At 44.5% G+C, this 20,412-nt stretch overlaps 1 protein-coding gene across 2 annotated transcripts in view; it reads left to right on the plus strand.

Moving 5' to 3' along the window:
• Positions 1 to 20,412, plus strand: part of PIGG (phosphatidylinositol glycan anchor biosynthesis class G (EMM blood group)) — a 287,774-nt gene that overhangs the window by 242,680 nt on the left and 24,682 nt on the right. For both annotated transcript variants that reach the window (XM_073684905.1, XM_073684914.1), the window contains exons 10-11: positions 2,159 to 2,350; positions 8,316 to 8,625. In XM_073684905.1, coding sequence (XP_073541006.1) covers positions 2,159 to 2,350; positions 8,316 to 8,625 — 502 coding nt within the window. The remainder of the gene's footprint in view (positions 1 to 2,158; positions 2,351 to 8,315; positions 8,626 to 20,412) is intronic.

The following is a 20,412-nucleotide window of genomic DNA, read 5'->3' on the forward strand; positions in this document are numbered from 1 at the left end:
ACTACTTTCTAGCTAGCCTGTGCTCTGTATCTAACTCTGTTAGTTTGCTTGTTCTACGGACCTCTGTGTTCTTTATATTTTGTTTGTTCGTCTGTCTGCTACTATTTCTGTTAGGAGGTGTCCCATTTTCCTCCCAGTCCTTAGTACTTGTAGGGATTCCTTCCCCACATCTATAGGTCTCCGTACAGACTAGCTTAGGACTTTAGCAGGTCTGATCGCAGGATCAGGTCCCCTGTTACATCGTAGGGATTAAGCTGAGTTCTATCGTAGGGACAGATCTCCTCTCTTTCCTTAGCTCTGGTAGCAGAACATAACAGGTAGAAAGTCTCAGATAGTGCAGCATAATCCCTTGCTCTGCAACTATCTAACGAAGGAGAGTCACAGCAGAAACCAGTTTACGTGTTAGCAAATGCAGGTGGGGACTGAGGCTCAGAGGAAGCAGCACGAGCAGACATGAGAAGGAGGAATGCTGGTAACAAGTGTATGCAGCAGAATCTCAGAGAGCAGGTAACAGGCGATCCAGACAGGTTTGCAGGGGAAAGCAGGAAGCCACCAGGAACAGGACACAGGCAGAATACTCTAGCATTGACTAAAGGCTGGAGTTTAGTTATAAGGCAGGAAGACAAGGGGACATGAGACAAAAGATGCCATCTTGAAAGAGGGCAAAAATGCCCAAAACGTAATCAAAAATATTCAAAGTCCTGACATGGTCACTCATTCAGATCGTTACAGATATCTTGCATTGCTAAAGTCCATTACTAAACAGAGTTTTTAGAAGTATTGCAATAGGGATAAATTAACTAATATGCATCCATTTTCTAAGGTTTTTTAGCATATTATTTTAACCCTTACCTAACTTAGGACCTAATAGTGCATCTTATGTTAGGGCATGTGTGGAGCAGCCTCAGGAGCTGAGCCTGCACCATACTCAGCAGATATCCAAATTGTACAGCCAGTATCTGCATCTCACAGCAGCGACCAGAGCTAGATTAAATCATTGCTATTTAACCTTTTAATGCTGCTGTCAATCACTGACAGCAGTAATTAAAGTTTTTCTGTTATTTTATTCCCATTTCTCTCTCAAGTATTCTGTATTTTTTATTTATTTTTAATCTGCCGTATGGTTTTAAAGATTTTGACCTTTTTATTTAGTGCTAATTTTTATGGTTTTTATTGAGAACGTGGCTCACAAAATTTTCTGAGGGTTGTCTGTAGGCTGATTTTCATTATTACCCTGTGAGCAACACACCATTAATTAACACCATAAAAATCAGCACTAAATTAAAAAGCCCAAATCTCTGCAACCGTATGTCAGATTTAAAAACAAAACAAGTTTAAAAAGGGGAGCAGCGGGAATAATGGTCTGATTTGACCTGGTGAAAGGTCCTCTTTAAATGTCATGATTGCTGCTGTGAGTGCTCATTAACTCCCATCAACCCCCCAACATCACAATCGTGGGATGCGTATAGGTTGTCATGGCAACTGAGAAACTGTTGACGACATTCCTTCCCTGTCGTATTAGACCTCAGCCTGTGGATAGGCTTAATAAGAAAACTTTATTTTCTGAGTATAAAAATAAAATTCATGGTTATTGTTTTAAATATTTTTTATTTAATGTAATGTATTTCACAATTGTTTCAATAAAAATGACAACTTCCACACTGAAAACAGGAAACAGGTCCATTGATGGAAAAAATAAAAAAATGTATGTTTTATTTACCATTAAAAAAGAAACAAACTATACAAGTTTGCTATCACTGTAACTGTACTGACCTGGAAAATCTGTGTGGCAAAAATGACCTGATAACATGCACACCGGAGAAACAAAACCTTCTCCCTTCCTGGCTAAATTACTTCTGTTTTACCATTTTGTTTTTTTATTTTATTTTCCTGCACATTTTGTTTGTTAAAATGAAAGTTGTCACGGAAAACTACAAGTCCTCCCACGAATAACAAGCCCACATATGTCTGTCAATGGAAAAATAAAAAACTTCCTGCTTTTGAAAGAAGATCAAATGTATGCGCAGAAGTGAAAATTGGCAACGGTGAGCAGGGGTTAAAGATCTGAATGATTGTTGATGTCTCCTGTGCCAATTATAGATGGTTTTAGTTGACATGCCAGTCTCGTTTCTGATTCCTCTTTTCTTTATATTTGCAGCTCTGAACACAAGGCTGAACTGTCATTTTTGGTTGGAATCTGCTTAGTGATGATCTTCATTTTGATTCAAAGAAAATGCTCAGTAGTTTCTAAAGTAGCGCTGGTATTTGGATTGCTGGGGGTTTATTGTTACAGAGCAGCCATAGGCCATGTTTTGTATCCTTGGCAACAAAATACTAAAGAAATCACAAAGTAAGTAATGATTCATATATTTTTTACTTTAAAACACTACGCTGAAGATACTCTCTTTTTTTTTTATTTACATTTTATTTGTAGCATAAATTTTGTCTGTCCTTCTGTACAGGAAATCCCGCGTCGCTGCTTGGTCCGGCCGCGGCCAATCAGCGACGCGGGATTTCAGAAAAAGATGGCGGCCCTTAGCGGCTCATCTGCCGCACGGAGGTCAGCGGCGATGCAGCCGGGAGATGACCGGCGCTAGCCGGTCATCTCCCGGCTGCTCGCAGCAGAAGTACCCCGACCGGCGGCGCCGCTGACCTCCCATGTGGCTACCGTCGGGAGATCAGCGGCCCGCTGATCTCCCAACGGCAAGTGTGAAGGGAGGACCGGGGAGCGGCGCCGCCAGTCGGGATACTTCTGCTGCGAGCAGACGGTCATCTCCCGGCTGCTCGCAGCGGAAGTACCCGCACAGGCAGCGCCGCTCCCCGGTCCTCAATAATACGATTCGCTGATCAGCGATCTTGGCGCCAAATTTAAACACCGCTTGGCTGATTAGTTGCGGCCAGCGACTGCGACCAATGAGCAATTTTGGCGCCAAATTTAAATACGCTCTCCAGTCTTCACTAACACAGTTCGCTGATTGGTCGCCGGCCGCGACCAATCAGCGATTTTGGCGCCAAATTTAAACACCGCTTTGCTGATTGCGCCCGGTTGGCCGCATACATATTCTAGAATACCCGATACGTTAGAATCGGGCCACCATCTAGTATCTATATAGCCACTTACTCATACCTCCCAACTTTTGAAGACCAGAAAGAGGGACATATCATGCGGCGCGCCACGGCAAATGTTGACTACGCCCTGGCCACACCTCAATCCACACCCATTTACCATTTCTTTCTCGCCTGGCAGGAGTAGTTGTCAGAGGGGCGCTGGTAATGAGGGACATTCAGCAGACGTTCGAGACTCCAGGGCGTAGACCCAAATCCGGGACTGTTCACTGTATCCGGGACAGTTGGGACTAGAAATGAGTGGATGGATTCCCGGGTCTCTGGTTCAGCGTCCAGGTCAGTGGTACCGGGCGGCTGGATAGGAGCCTGTGAATCTCTAACCTTCCGAAGTCCCCGGAGCGCCTTTTCATCACCCAGGGCAGCTCAACGTCATCTGTGTGTCCTGATCATCTCTAGGTGTGCATTATTTTTTGTACCCTCATTCAGTCGGAGCTTCCAGAACTTCTCATCTTTATGTAGCTTCACTATGTGACATCTGGCTTTTTTGTGTGTGTGTAAGGCCGTGTTCACACGTTGTAGAAATACTGTGTTTTTTGTTTTCAGCAGATGTCTGCACCAAACTGCTCCATAACAATCTTCTCCCCCTTATTTGATGCCTTTTTGATGCAGATGTGAAGCTGCATTTTTAATGCGCTTCTTATAGTACAGAAAAGCTTTGATTCTGCATTTTTTTTTTTAGGCTCCACATAGAAGCATCTAGAGAAAAAAAAGCGCCAAAACTGTACAGTTCAGCAGTGTCCTTGGACGCACAGCGGGCACCTTTTTTGTTAAAGTTGTTTTTATTAAGGATTTTTTTACATAAATGGGTTTCTCCGCAACAGAAATTGACATGCTGCGGCTCATAAACCCACGTCATGGGTGAGTTTTCGCAGCGTCAAATAGCACAGTGGGCGTGAGATTTCTATAAATCCATCCACTGTGCTTCTAATGTAGAATGCAGCGTTTTGGACACAGCGCAGGTGAGATGCGTCCAAATCGCTGCTCTTCCTGATCGTGAACTCATAGCCTTATAGGAACAAAATTAATCTTTTTCTTCACCTCAGTATACAGGCACCATAAAAACACATTGTTATATACACAATGTATTTCTCTGGGGATGTATACTCTGCTACTGTATTCATTGCCTGCAATATAGAGGTCAAGATAACCAAATTCTCCTATCTCAGCCATTATGGCAACAGTCTGTGAACATTGGTATTTACACTGTGATGTGAGTTCGAGTCCCGGGAGACCTGATAACAGGAGGAAGAAGAGATGAAAATATAATGTAATTTATGCACTAAGAAGAGATGATCGGCCTACCCCACCTTCCCCAAGAGAAGCAGGAGCTATGGAGCGATGAAAACGTCGGAGAGGTGAGTATAGAAGCCGGGAGAACAGCTGTGCCGTGACTGGACGCTGGACTGAGCCGTCAAATCGGCACAGTCCCGCCGAATCCGAGACGGTTGGGAGCTTTTCTGTTACTAATGCACGTCACATGGAAGTGGTGAAAGACTGAAGTGGATGTGAGAGCTCCGAGCGTAAAAAAAAAAAAAATTCACACAATCCAGTAAAACACAGGCTCCATCCTAATCCCTACAGTGTTCCATAAGAACTGTCTGGTTGAGAAGAGCATTTTCAGACCTTTCTGGTGGAACTATGATGCCGTGGTGAATTGCGGTCTACCTGAGAGACATAGACTGCTGTCTTTCCTGCTGGGTACCCAGGCTCTGAAGTAGACCAACTCTGTTATCTGGGCGTTCGGCATGCGGTTGATCCACGGCAGTCGGTTGATCCACGGAAGGCGGACATTGGAGGTGAGAGGAACTGTGTGAGCATAGGGGAGTAATCAGAGGAAGTGCAGCTGGCACTGACATCCTGCCAGCAGGGCCCAAGCAACCTCCACTGCACATGAGCAGTCCAGGGGAATTCCCCTCTGCATATTTAAATCTGGCTATAGGGAAACACAAAGCGGAGCCCAGCTCCCTGTCAGGCTAGCGGAAAGACTTCACTGACAGTTCAGCTTTGACCAGCAGCCCCCTGGTGGTTTACAACGATGGCAGCCTTTCTATAAATGCCTCACTGCACATGCCTGATTGTATTAGAAAACACTGGCAAGTGCTGGAAGATTTCAGCATTGTGAAAGTTAATACCACTGGGGCTCACCTTGACAGTTCACCATTGTCATTTAGTGGTCATCCACCATAATTACATCCTAAATCATTACTGCTGACTAATTCTGCTATAATCGGACACAGACCATGTGAACTATTATATGTAAGAGTGGCATCCCTAGCACCACTTTTAACAGGTCTAACCAATAAACCAACAAATCAGCATATAAACAGACGTATCCCTGACATCCGGTGACCATACACTGAAGCACGAAAGACATTTCATATAATAAATCTAACTGGCCTGTGTTTAGTGTATATTAACTTAAGCGGCACACCTCGTCTGTTCCGACAACCAGTTGGCATGTGCACGAGGCTCATCTATGAAGAAGTGAGAATAAAACGAATTTTGTGCCATATGGGCCCAGACACCTTGCATGGACTCTTTTCATTACCTATGCTCTCGGGAATGCCAGGGAAGCAGCGAGAATATGAGATAAGATCTTCATCATCATCATGTTCAACTGACCTACAAAAAAATTCCATAGGACCATTCTTTACATCTGCTATCATTGAGGTTTCTCATACTCATTAGCTAAAGTGACTCCAATGCCTAACTCAACAGCAGGCTCACGTGGAGTATGTAAGAGACCTAAGGAGACTTCTCGCGAAACCTCAAATACCACTTTTTCGCAGAGTAATTCCTTTTTGCCGCTTGCAGAGATCCTACCCAATACAGTTGACATGGAAGACTCGGTCATCTCACAATCCTCACAGACAAGCTTACCAATTAATGCGCACCCAAATTCAGGGACCCCACTCTCTCCCCAGATGCACTGGGACTTCAAAGCACTATGGGATGTGATACAAGCTCTTCCAACAAAAAAAGACTGACTCCACTCAATTTCATTCACTTTGCTAGTTCAGTACAAAGCTGTGTTTTTATCCATGGGAAAAATGCATCTTGTGAAAATACACTAGAAGCTGCGAGACTATGGCACTCTTTGCCACATGATGTTGTAATGGTTGATTCAGTACGAAAATTCATGAAGGAAACACCTACGGTATCCTATTCCTATTCATAAATGGCCATACAGAAATCATATCATAATGGCTCCAAGAGAATAGCTTTACACACAGGGCCAAAATTAAATAAATACATTTTATGAATGAAATAATGAATAAAAACATATAAAAGAGAGACAATTGACAAACACACAAAAACATGGTGGGTACACCCGGAATTGGTAAGAATATACCTATAAAAAATAACAATCAATATAGTATTCACGATTGTTGCTGCATACAAATATAGCTTGACAGTAGTATGCCAATAAAGCTATTCATGTGTACATATGCTGTAATCGAATACAACTACAGTGGTATCATGCCATGAGGCATGTCTATGCCTATGCAAGCTATACTCAAGTACAATTAAAGGATATCAAACTGCATATAATAAAGTACAAAGGCAGTCTGTGCAGCAATATTCCTAGTATAAGGCTAAAAGTATAAGCCACAGTACACAGCTCATGCGGTATACATACATGCATAAGAATTAATATCATATCCTCATGCAGTATTATAGTGTTATAATGTGTATAAAACTACCGGCAGGTGTTTTTTTACTTATAATACTGCATGAGGATATGATATAATAATTCTTATACATGTATGCACTTTACATGTACTATGAACATTGACTTATGTATTCCTTATTGTATTTTTTCCCTTTCTTTTGTATATTTGCACATCTGCACGTGTCACCTTTTTATTCTGTTATCATTGATTAACGTTGTAATCTCAAGTATTTGCACTTTAAAGCTATTCTCTTGGAGCTTTTAAAATTCATGAATGGCCTGGATGCTTTTATTTAAAAATATAATATTACAGGTTATGAGCAGTAGTTTCTGTTTTCGGGCATTGATCCAAGGAACCAGTCTGATTACCGTATGTGGAGTTGGGAAATACTTTTCGCCTTCCTTTGGTGTTTGCCTTCCTATGGAGCAACATGTTAGGCTATGGGTTGAGCAAGGTGGACTTATGTCTAACTTCAATGTTTAAACTGTAAAACTATGAATTAAAAAGAAAGTTACAAACAAATTGTGTATTTTAATATACATGTATTGCAAAATAAAATCCCCAGTCAAAAGCCTTATACACATGATAGTCGTACAACAGATTTGCATTCAGAAAGATTTCAATGCGGATTAATCCTGCTTGCTGTGAAGAAATAGCAATACGATTGAGTTGTTGACAGACAGTAGATTGATATGGAGTTAATCCGCAGGTTAATACCGTTATGACACCATGCGGCACCCGCAATGAGACCCCCACGGCCAGGAGGAAATTAAGTTTATGCCTTCCAGCAGGTTCGCTCTTTCAGTCATAGGGGCGGCACTGGCACGGTTTCAGTCACTTCTCTGTATATAGAAAGCAGCGGCTGTAGCCCCAGCACTGACTGACAGCTGGATTTAATGCTGAGCTCTAATGGTGATCTGGCTGTCAGTGCCAGAGGTCTGGTTACAGCCACATCTCCATTTGGAGATGCTGTAGGGAATGATGGCGCGTTTAGATCATGTAGGCTGCTTATTATAGCACGAGCAACATGTGGCCTGGCTTTTTTCATGTTAAAAAACATTTTGGAGAAATGACTACCACTAGTTCTACAATCAAATCAATGTAACATTCCTCAGTCAACCATTAATAACCCCATTGATAACATGCCAGGATTAGTAAGTACAGATATTTCTGCATATGGCGCTCATACTTGATACTGAATAAATTGAGATGTTTGAAAATTTTGTTTCCATTTTTTTCTCATCATTTGTATATCATTAACTTGTCTATTGATCCTGAGATTTCCATAATTGAGAAGTGATATAGCATATTTCCATCTCTTAGCTCTCTTGGAACCATGCTGCTACCATAGTGTAACAAATACATTGAAATGTATTGAGCAAATAGAAAGCATTTATAACAAGTGTTTAATTAGTTAAAAAAGTAGTGCTATATTAATGTAAAATCTGACCATATTTTGGTGGGTTGTATAAGCAACTAACCATGTTTTTATTACTTAATTACTTTTTTTTATAGAGGAATCACAGAAGCGCATTTTGTCTACATATTTGTACTTGGGATTCTTATAACTGGAATAAAAGACTTGTTGAAAGCTCATGTTATGTGCGCAGATTTTAAAGCAAAAACCCTGGGATTATGGGAAGTATACAGCGGATTAATCCTTCTTGCAGCACTTTTATTTAGACCACACAACCTTGTGGTTTTGGTATTCTGCCTCCTCATCCAGATGATTCTAACTATGTCGATATGGAAAATACTGAAGTTTGACGCAGCTCAGATCACCATAATGCACTATTGGTTTGGACAAGCTTTTTTCTTTTTCCAGGTAGGTGACATTGGAGATCATATTTTTTAGACTAAGATTTTGTTTTTAGAAAGAAAAGACCATCCTTAAAAGTGTATGCATATTATATTTCAAGGCTAGGATTGGAAAGAAAGTGCCAGTGTGGCCTGCTATTATACAGTGGCTTCAGTTTGCTAGAACAGGTGCATCATGATAATCGGTGGAAATCTATATGCAGGTTCTGTCACGTGACTCTCTCTACTAGTACTCTGCTTTCTTTGTTGTATGGTCCATCTGCAGGTTTCCTGATCAGAACTTTACATTGCAAAATAATGATGTGTAAATACAGCCTTGGGCAAATAAAGATTCCTTAACATAAATTAATGTAATTCAAAAAGGGCAAGAAATCAGATTTTGAACTGGACACAATGTAATAGTGGCTGCAGAGCAGAATAAAACATTTCTTTTTTATTTCTGCTCTCTGTGCAGAGATATTAGCAATCAAAGTATTTGGCACCTAATGAGTTATTTTTTTTTTTATAAGTCCAAGCAGGTGTTATCAGACAATTTTCACTGGGAATATGCATTTCTCCCTGTATGATGCTAACCAATCATAAGCAGGCAGCAATGCACAGCAGAAAAAGAACACACCTCCAGAATAGTTTTACTCTTTAGGTGCCAAATACTTTCATCACTTACCGTATTTTTCAGACTATAAGACACACCGGACCATAAGACGCACCTAGGTTTTAAAGGAGGAAAATAGGAAAAACAATTTAAGCAAAAAATGTGGTCATGATTAGAGATGAGCGTTGTTAGACTTGAACTGTTCGCCAATCTCAAATTCGAGCTGTTTTGGGCGGTTTTCGAGCCGTTCGGCGAACACGAACGATTTGAGAAAAATTCGGCTGTTTCAGGTTATGTTCGATAACTGTTCGTGCACCAAAATCATAACTGGATTTTTTCTCAGTAATGATGAAAATTAATGTTAATACGCAGTTTGAGTGTACAGCGGGGCGGGGGGAGGGGCAGGGGATGGATCTCTGCAGGAATAATGAAGATCTCCATTTTTTTTTCTCTTTCCCGCATTTACAGTGGGGAGGTGCAATCTGTCAGCCTATCAGCAGCGCACACACGGAGCGAAGTGCTTTTTTTCACACAAGCAAGGGCATGTGTCATTGGCAGTGTATGTCACATGTCCTTGCCCTATAAGACCAAGCCATTTTCCCCGTCGCCACCATTTTCTCACTGCTGCAGCTGCGTGTTAGACGGCACCGCTGTTGCTGTGTGCGCTATACCTTGTTAATTTCAAGCCAATTTTCGCACAAATCTACAGATAGCTTGGGAGTAGGGAATAGTTGTGATTGCAGTCCTTTTAAGGACTAGGTTACAGCATTTCCTACGACTTTTATCAGGCAGGTCTGTGCTCTTAAATAGATAGGTTGGGAGTAAAGACTAATTGTAATTGCAGTCCTTTTCAGGACTAAGTTACATCAGTTCCTATCAGTTTTTGCCAGGCAGGTCTGTGCCAGTGCTGTGCAAGTTTTTTTCACAGCATTTGGCTGAATCTAGCAAAGCTAATCCTTTTTGGCCTATTGCAGAGTGTGTTAGTCAGTGGAGTAGCCTATCTGTGTTGCAAGATATACCACCTGTGTATAGAATACCAATTTTTTTACTGCACCTAGTGAAGTAAAATCTTTTGGGCATAGCATCATTCTATTAGTCCATCTATACTGACCTCCATCAGGTTGCAAACTGAATATAATTTTTTTCTGCATCTAGCTCTGAAAAAATATTTGGCCTTCTAGCAGTGTGTGGGACTTGTTATATTAGTCCATCTATACTAACCTCCATCAGGTTGCAAACTGAATATAATTTTTTTCTGCATCTAGCTCTGAAAAAATATTTGGGCTTCTAGCGGTGTGTGGGACTTGTTCTATTAGTCCATCTATACTGACCTCCATCAGGTTGCAAATTTGAATATAATTTTTTTCTGCATCTAGCTCTGAAAAAATATTTGGGCTTCTAGCAGTGTGTGGGACTTTCTCTATTAGTCCATCTATACTGACCTCCATCACGTTGCAAATTCAAAATAATTTTTTGTCTGCATCTAGCTCTGAAAAAATATTTGGCCTTCTAGCAGTGTGTGGGACTTGTTCTATTAGTCCATCTATACTGACCTCCATCAGGTTGCAAATTAAAAATAATTTTTATCTGCATCTACCTCTGAAAAAATATTTGGGCTTCTAGCTGTGTGTGGGACTTGTTCTATTAGTCCATCTATACTGACCTCCATCAGGTTGCACACTGAATATAATTTTTTTCTGCATCTAGCTCTGAAAAAAATATTTGTCCTTCTAGCAGTGTGTGGGACTTGTTCTATTAGTCCATCTATACTGACCTCCATCAGGTTGCAAATTAAAAATAATTTTTATCTGCATCTAGCTCTGAAAAAATATTTGGCCTTCTAGCAGTGTGTGGGACTTTCTCTATTAGTCCATCTATACTGACCTCCATCAGGTTGCAAATTAAAAATATTTTTTATCTGCATCTAGCTCTGAAAAAATATTTGGCCTTCTAGCAGTGTGTGGGACTTTCTCTATTAGTCCATCTATACTGACCTCCATCAGGTTGCAAATTAAAAATAATTTTTATCTGCATCTAGCTCTGAAAAAATATTTGGCCTTCTAGCAGTGTGTGGGACTTTCTCTATTAGTCCATCTATACTGACCTCCATCAGGTTGCAAATTAAAAATAATTTTTTTTCTGCATCTACCTCTGAAAAAAATATTTGGGCTTCTAGCTGTGTGTGGGACTTGTTCTATTAGTCCATCTATACTGACCTCCATCAGGTTGCAAACTGAATATAATTTTTTTCTGCATCTACCTCTGAAAAATATTTGGGCTTCTAGCTGTGTGTGGGACTTGTTCTATTAGTCCATCTATACTGACCTCCATCAGGTTGCAAACTGAATGCAATTTTTTTCTGCATCTACCTCTGAAAAAATATTTGGGCTTCTAGCTGTGTGTGGGACTTGTTCTATTAGTCCATCTATACTGACCTCCATCAGGTTGCAAATTGAATATAATTTTTTTCTGCATCTAACCCAGCCAATAGTTTTGGCCTAATACCACAGTTTGGCCACTCAGCTCTGCTCGGTTCCCATCCATTGTTTTTTTGTGCAAACAATTCCAGAGTTGTGAATTAGTTAACCACCAAAATGAGTGGAAAAAGGCCTGCTGCTGGTGGAAAGGGGAATAGGCGTGTTGGGAAGGGGAAAAAAGGTTGTGTCCGTGGGGTAGGTGTTAAAGCAACAGTAACATCTGCAGAAGAAAGACCATCTTCCAGCCAAACTAAAATGTCTACTTCTTTTAGCGGACAATGTGATAAGAGCCCTTTCTTACGGCCACGCCAATCGGTACAAATTCCAGATGAGGCACAAAAACAGCAGGTGCTTCAACGGATATCAAGTGTTCCTTTAAGTGGGCTCTCCTCCACATCAACTTCAACATCACAAATACTCCAGTCCTCAAAGGTGTCACCCCAATCGCACTTGCTTCCTCACAGCTCCCAAATCTCCAGCTGCCCGTCTGAGTATGGGGTAGAAGAGATGGTTGAGTCTGCCGAGCTGTTTACTCATACTATAGCCTGGGAATCAGAGGTCGACTCCAGCGCTTCTGTGAATCCAGACGAGGAAATGATCTGCACTGATGCCCAGAATCTTTATGAGTCGGATCCAGGACCAGACGCAGAAGGTTCTGACCATAATGTAGACCCTCATTCCCAAACTGTAACTCCTGTTGGTGGAGACAATGAGGAAGACGATGATGAGACTCAAATACCTGATTGGAGCGACAACTTTAGTTTTTTGTCAGGGCAGGAACAGGTTGGCTCTGAGGACGACGGGTGTGATAACGCACAGGGTGATGATGATGAGGTTGGAGATCCCACTTACTGTCAACCCACAGTCAGCCAGTCGATGAGGTCAGCAGAGGAGGTGGAGGAGGATGCTAGTGACGAAGAGGTCAGGTTGCGCCTTCCTGGACAGAGACGTAGTACTGGAAGCACGTCAACAACTGCATCCTCAAACACAACTCTGCCTCTCACCACAAGTCGTGGTGGCTCTTCAGGTCGCATGGGTGCTAAGCCTTGCATAGCCTGGTCATTTTTTCAGATCGATAAAGATGACCCAACTCGTGTTATCTGTAACATTTGTCAGCAAAAGCTAAGTAGAGGCCAAAAAATACATAGTTTGAGTACTTCATGCATGAACCGACACATGGACATGAAGCATAAGTTGCAGTGGGAAGCTCACTGTGCTACAATGCGGCCTAGCCGGCCGGGCCAACCACCGTCTGCCATATCTTGTGCATCCGCGGCCTCTTCATCCTCTGTGACTGGGGGGACAGCAGTCACACCTGTTTTGGGGCGCAGACCTGCCACCTCTTTACCCGCAACAGCCAGCGTGATTGGCAGGTCATCATTTTCTTTGGAGGTGGTAACACCAGCTGGTGTTGAGCGCTGTCCGACATCGATAGCACCACCTTTGGATCAAGGCAACCTAACATGTCCGCCTGAATCTTCCTCACAGACCGGCAGTTTGCCGGGGACACCCTTATCAACCCCGTCTAAGCACAATAGCCAGCCCTCAGGCCCTCAGATGTGGACAAGTAAAAGACCATTTCCTCCTAGCCATGAGATAGCTAAGAGGTTGAATTTCACCATCTGCAAGCTCTTGGCTACAGAAATGCTGCCTTTCCGCCTGGTGGACACAGAGGATTTTCGAGACCTTATGTCCGTCGCAGTGCCCCAGTACCAGATGCCCAGTCGGCACTACTTCTCAAAGAAAGGTGTGCCTGCGCTCCACCAGCATGTCGCACACAACATCACCGCTTCTTTGAGAAACTCTGTGTGTGACAGGGTGCATTTCACCACAGACACTTGGACGAGTAGGCATGGACAGGGGCGTTACATGTCGCTGACTGGGCACTGGGTAACTATGGTGACAGCAGGACAAGGGGCTGCTGTCCAAGTCTTGCTGTCCCCACGAGTTGTGCGTCAATCCTCTTTATCTCAAAGTTCCTCCACTGCTTCTGCCTCCTCAACCTTCTCTCGGTCCTCCACCTGCACCCAAAGCCTGTCTGGTCATGCCACAAGCTTTCTAACTGCGCAGAAGGGATCCTGCACACCTCCTTACTATGCTGGCAGTAGGGCTCAATGTCATCAGGCGGTTTTTACTTTGAAATGTCTGGGAAATGTGAGTTACACAGCTAAGGAGTTGTGGTCAGCTCTGGAGAACCAATTTCATGAATGGTTGCCTCCACTGGACCTGAAACCAGGGAAGGCCGTGTGCGACAATGCTGCAAACCTGGATGCGGCCCTTCGCCGGGGCAATGTCACACAAGTGCCTTGTATGGCTCACGTGTTGAACCTGGTTGTCCAGCAATTTTTAGCCCACTATCCCGGACTAGATGGCCTTCTGCAGAGGGCACGGTCGCTGTGTGCTCACTTCCGCCGTTCGCATCCCGCAGCTCAGCGACTTACATCTCTACAGAAGTCGTTGGGCCTGCCACTTCACCGGCTAAAATGCGATGTGCCTACCCGGTGGAATTCAACTCTGCACATGTTGCAGCGACTGTGGCAGCACCAACAAGCCCTGGTGCAATACGTTCTGATGTATAGCCTGGGCCAACGAGATCCAGAGGTGGGGCAAATCACGCTGGAGGAGTGGTCTCAGATCAGGGACCTATGCACCCTTCTGCACAGTTTTGAAATGGCGACGAAGATGTTTAGTGCTGACAATGCCATTATCAGCATGACTATTCCGGTGATTTACATGCTGGAGCACATGTTAAACAGAATTCGGAGTCAGGTGGTGGCACAAGAGGAGGTAGAGGAAGTAGAGGAGGAGGAGTTGTATGCGGAAGGGCTAACATCTGCAAGGTCCAGACGGTCGGCAGCACCAAGGTGGCAGGCATGTGAGGGTGGGGGAGATGGTTTTACCAGGGCGCATGGTAGCAGCCAAACTAGTGAGGAAGGTGCAGGAGCCCAGGAAGAAGTGGAGGACGAACTGATGGAAGACTCATCAGATGAGGGAGACCTTGATCACATTTCTGTTGTGCGAGGTTGGGGGGAGAGGACAGAGGAAGGAAGCATGATTGTTACCTCGCCACCAACACAACAGGGACTTGGTGCTCCTGAATGCGCAACACACGAGTGCCTTCTTGCTGCACTACCTGCAACATGACCCTCGAATTGTGAGAATTAGAAATAATCCTGGCTACTGGGTTGCCACACTGTTAGATCCCCGGTACAAAAGTAAATTTGCAGAAATTATTCCTGCCATAGAAAGGGATGCACGCATGCAGGAGTATCAGCAGAGACTGTTGCAGAATCTTACATGTGCTTTTCCACAAAACACCAGTGGTGCACGTAGTGAATCTCACAGTTCCATCTTGCCAACCGTGGGACCGTCGAGTGTTCAGCACTCAAACCGTAACAGAACCACAGTATCTGCTGGTAACATCAATTTTGCGGAATCATTTCACCACTTTTTTAGCCCATCCTTTGCAAGGCCACAGGAGACAAGAAGTCTGACACATAGTCAACGCCTAGAGACGATGGTACAGGAGTATCTCCAAGTAAACATTGAAGCCATGACTGTGTCACTGGACCCTTGCTCTTTTTGGGCTTCCAATCTGGATAAATGGCCGGAGCTAGCCACTTACGCCTTGGAGATCTTGTCATGCCCCGCAGCCAGCGTTCTGTCTGAACGTGTGTTCAGCGCTGCTGGTGGTGTGCTGACAGATAAGCGCACGCGGCTCTCCACTGATAATGTAGACAGACTCACGTTCATAAAGATGAACAAATCATGGATCCGAAACGACTTTTCTACCCCTGTGTCATCCTGGGGAGAGTAAAAGCTTGATGATTGGTTAAAATCACCTCACCAACCATTTTAAGCTTTCAAATTACTAATCATGTTTATCTGTATCTTGGCTGGAAAATAATTTGGGCTTTGTAGCAGTGTGCAGCACTGATTCTATTAGGCCATCTATACTAAGCTCCACCAGATTTAAAATTACTAATCATGTTTATCTGTACCTTGGCTGGAAAATAATTTGGGCTTTGTAGCAGTGTGCAATACTGATTCTATTAGGCCATCTATACTAAGCTCCACCAGATTTAAAATTACTAATCATGTTTATCTGTACCTTGGCTGGAAAATAATTTGGGCTTTGTAGCAGTGTGCAGCACTGATTCTATTAGGCCATCTATACTAAGCTCCACCAGATTTAAAATTAATAATAATTTTTAGCTGCATCTAGCCCGGAAAATAATTTTGGGGCTCCGAGATGCGCAAGACACATAAGTGCCTTCTTGCTGCACTACCTGCAACATGACCCTCATATTGTCAAAATTCGAAGTAATCCTGACTACTGGGTTGCCACACTCTTAGATCCCCCAAACTTTTCGATCAACCTTTTCATTTTAATAAAGACCAAAAAAATGGTCATTTTTGAAATTATAAGCATTAGCAGGTTATTAGAAACTGAAATCAAACAGTTTTCAACTCAAAACTTTATTCTAGGTGATGTTACATTTTCACATAGGACCCCTTGTTCGAAAGGAGCTTCTGAACTCTCTCGTCCATTGAATTTGTCAGGTTTTGGATGGTTTCTGCTTCAATTGTTTTGCATGAGGACAGAATACCCTCCCAGAGCTGTTGCTTAGATGTGAACTGCCTCCCGCCATCATAGACACTCCTTTTGATGATGCTCCAGAGGTTCTGAATGGGGTAGAGGTCAGTGGAGCATGGGGGTCACACCATAAGTTTGTCCCCTTTTATGCCCATATCAGCCAGAGATGCAGATGTTTTATGTGCAGCATGAGATGGTGCATTATCTTGCATAAAAATGGTCTTGCTGTGGAATACACGGTTCTTCTTCTTGAACCATGTCAGGAAGTGCTGTTTGAGAAAATCCACATACATTATGGAGTTCATCTTTACCCCTTCAGGGATCCTAAAGGGGCCGACAATCTCTCTCCCCATGATTCCAGCCCAAAACATTACTCCACCTCCTCCTTGTTGGCGCTGTAGCCGTGTTTGCGTGGGGTGTCCATCAACCAGCCATCCTCCACTCCATCCATCTGGACCATCGAGCGTTGCAAGGCACTCAGCCGTGAACAAAACAGTTTTGAAATCAGTCTTCATGTAATGTTTGGCCCACTGGAGCCGTTTCTGCTTGTGTGAAGTGGATAGAGGAGGTCGACAGGATGGCGTATGCACAGCTGCAAACCTCTGAAGGACCCTGCATCTTGTTGTTCGGGGGACGTTGGAGGCACCAGCAGCTTCATAAACTTGTCTGCTGCTATGACGAGGCTTTTTTGCCGCTGCTCTTTTAACCTGACGTAATTGCCTGTAGGAAAGAGTCCTCAATTTGCTCTTATCAGCACGCACACGTGTGTACTGTGAATCAGCTACATACTTCTTGATTGCCAAGACACTTCATCCTGATCATCGCACAATGTTGATTGTAGTCATGCCTTGACCTAAACACTCCGCAATTTGTTGCTTCTCAGCAGCCGACACATCCTTTTTCTTTCCCATTTTGGCAGAAAATGTAGGCTGCTTAATAATGTGAGACAGCCTTCTTAAGTAGTCTTGCCTTTCATTGGACACACCTGCCAAACTAATTAGCACAGGTGTCTGCAATTGCTTACAGTGATATAAAGAGCCCTGACACACATCACCATCAATGAGTTTAACTGACAAACAAAAAAATTCTTACCTTATCACTCCTAAACACTTTTTGCATAATAATTTGGAACACAGTGTACATGTGCTTTTCCACAAAACACTAGTGGTTCACGTAGTGAATCTTACAGTTCTAACTTGCCAACCGTGGTCTGTATGGAGTTGTTCAATAAAGGGCCCAAAATTAAGATAACATAGATGGGAGAGGTCTCTATGAATAGGAATTCCTAAGTATTTGATACCCTGTGAGGGCCAGGCAAAGGGAAAGTTGGACTGGATGGAATCCTGTATGGATTTGGGGAAGGAGACATCGAGGGCCTCAGACTTCGCTGCATTGATTTTAAAATTTGACCATGTAACAAAGTGATCTATTTCAGCCATAACAGCATGGATGGATATATGTGATTGAGTGATATATACTAGGACATCATCAGCAAATAGAGAGCACTTGTACTCGGTGCCTCCCACCTCAATGCACCTAATATTGGGGTTATGGCGAATTGATGAGAGCAGGTGCTCCGTCACTAGGATGTATAAGAGAGGGGACAGAGGACATCCCTGCCTTGTCCCATTGGTGATTGTGAAAGGTGATGAAAATGTTCTGATGCACCCCCTGGGCCTTGGGACACCCGGAGCCGGACCCTTTTTGGTGGATGCTGGTGGTTGTAGTCTCCGTGGCGGCGACCCGGTTCCGTGGCTCAGGGCGGTCAAACCAGTGGCGGAACTATTTATGTGGTTTTGATGTTTAAATGTCCGACTACGCCACCCGTGGATTGCGGTCAGAGTGAACCGCCGCTGCAGGGCAGACCGCTGAGGCTGGTGTTGTGGGTGCAGCAGAGCGTAGCATAACTCCCCACGGGAGGAGTATAGCCTTAGGGCAGTGTATGCGGAGGATGGGGGTGATGGTGCAGGGCAGCAGCAGTAACGACACGGAGTCAGTGATGCAGTCCAGGGCCTTTACTCACAGTTCTTATTATACAGACCACGTCTGCAGGTAATGGCTGCCCACTTCGTACTGTGCTCACCAGGTGAGGGGCTCAGACAACTCCCAGATAACTTTGGAGCGCTTCACAGGACCCCCTTTGTGTGTCCTTTGTCTGGCCTTTCTTACCAACCCTTCTGTCCGGCTGCCTCGGGCCTCCTCTTGGTAAACTTGGCGCCAGTTTCCCTGACCCTATGTGGTGCCTTCCTAGCGGGTGTAGCGAGGGGCTGCGCCACATAAAATGTCACAGCCTCCGGTTTCTAGCTGAGGGTCGTTTCCTGCCTCCACTATTTTCGGGGACCGGTCTCCCCCTTTGGCCTGACCCCTCCACGCAGGTGGATTCGGGCGTGCGGTGGCGACTCGACCGTACGCACCCCTGGGATCCCTTCGTTCCTCGTTCCTGGATCCTTCTCCGCTCCTCTTCCTTCCTTCTCCCTCTTCCAGGCCTGGGCCTCTGTTACTAGGCCCGCCTCCGGAGCAGAGCTCATGCAGAGCCCCTGCTCCCTGTCACTTCTGCTCAGACTTCTCTGCACTGAACTAAGATGGTGCCCACCTTTTATACTCCCTTCTCAATGTACCCAGGAACTGCTTCCTCCCTGCTCCTGCACTACTGGGTTGCCCTTCCTCAGTGTTCCCTCTCCCCACTCCAGCCAGGGACAGGGACTGTCGTGCCCATCTCAGGGACATATTGGTCGCCCTGCCCCATGGCAATGTGGTGTAATGCATGCAGGTGTCGGGTCCTGATCCACACTCCATCCTTACCTGAGAGTGAGATATCACACCTCTGGGTGAGGTGCAATACCTCTGTAGCAACCGAGCCCTCAGGGTGCTACAGTTCCATTTATCTTCAGCCTAGGTGACGTATTGCCATACAGGGCCGTGATTTTGGCTATAAAAGGGTCCCCTAGACCCCTACCCCAAGCTTTTTAAGAGAATCATATATGGCGTGCCAGGAGACTCTATGGAATGCTTTCTCAGCATCCAACGAGAGTATCTAATTACAAATTTTTAACTGCATCTAGCCCAGGAAATACTTTGTGCCTAGTAGCAGTGTCTGCTAGTCAGCGGATTATCCCGGCTGTTAAGCAAGCTACACCACCTGTAGTTTGGACACTTAATTTTTTCAAAGGAAATGCTTTGGGACCACTGGATACTCAGTGAAGAGCATCAGGAGGCACCCCAAGGCATAGGGGCTGGGACTGGCAATAGGATGCCTTGCGGTGGACCGCCGAGCTCGATCCTTATAAAAGCTTTTTAACTGCAGCAGCTTTAGTGGACGCTACTGGAGCTGGAATTACGCGGCTGCTGGCATGAGACTTGCCCTCCAATAGATCCTTGTAAATGGATTTAAAGTGTATTCATTCAAATTAGAGAGACAATTTAAATTAAAAAGCTTAGAGCTGCCTCCACCACAGGGGGGCTCGCTCGACCCACCAGCGGACAGGCACCAGTATTGGGAGAGGGGGGCTGGCCGTCAGGGTTCACCGCGGCTCTGGCACAAACCCGGCGACACGGAGGTGGCACGGGCAGGAGCTGACTGGCCGTGTCGGCTTCTCACTTTTTGGATTTTAGAAGGGCATGACATGCCTATATCTGTGTCTCCCCCTCCTTTTACTCCTCCACCTCTTTTCTTTTCGCATGACTATATGTACTTGTCACTTTTCCATGTGTTAGTTGTGTCTTCTGAGCAGTTTGTGAGCTTTTGGACACCTTTGAAGGTGTTTTCTATGTGTTTCTATGTGTTTTTGTTTGCCTGCCATTGGTTTTAACGGTGTTCGAAGGTGTTCGACGAACAGTTCGGCGAACACACGGGTGTTCGACGAACCGAACCGAACTCGAACACTACGGGGGTGGCTCAACACTAGTCATGATGCCCTGTTATGGAGGAGGGGGTCTGCTGCTGACACTGGTATTGGGGTAGTGTCCCCCAATTCTGTTAATATCCTCCATCCTGGTATGTATGGCCCCCATCCCATCCTGGTATACCTGGCCCTCATCCCCATCCTGGTATACATGGTACCCCTTGATCCCCCATCCTGGTATGCATGGCACCACTTTATCCCCCATCCTGGTATGCATTGTACCCCT

This window comes from Phyllobates terribilis, unplaced genomic scaffold, assembly GCF_046119375.1.
Source record: "Phyllobates terribilis strain yellow unplaced genomic scaffold, ASM4611937v1 Scaffold_1__5_contigs__length_1240528914, whole genome shotgun sequence".
In the NCBI taxonomy this organism is placed as follows: domain Eukaryota; kingdom Metazoa; phylum Chordata; class Amphibia; order Anura; family Dendrobatidae; genus Phyllobates; species Phyllobates terribilis.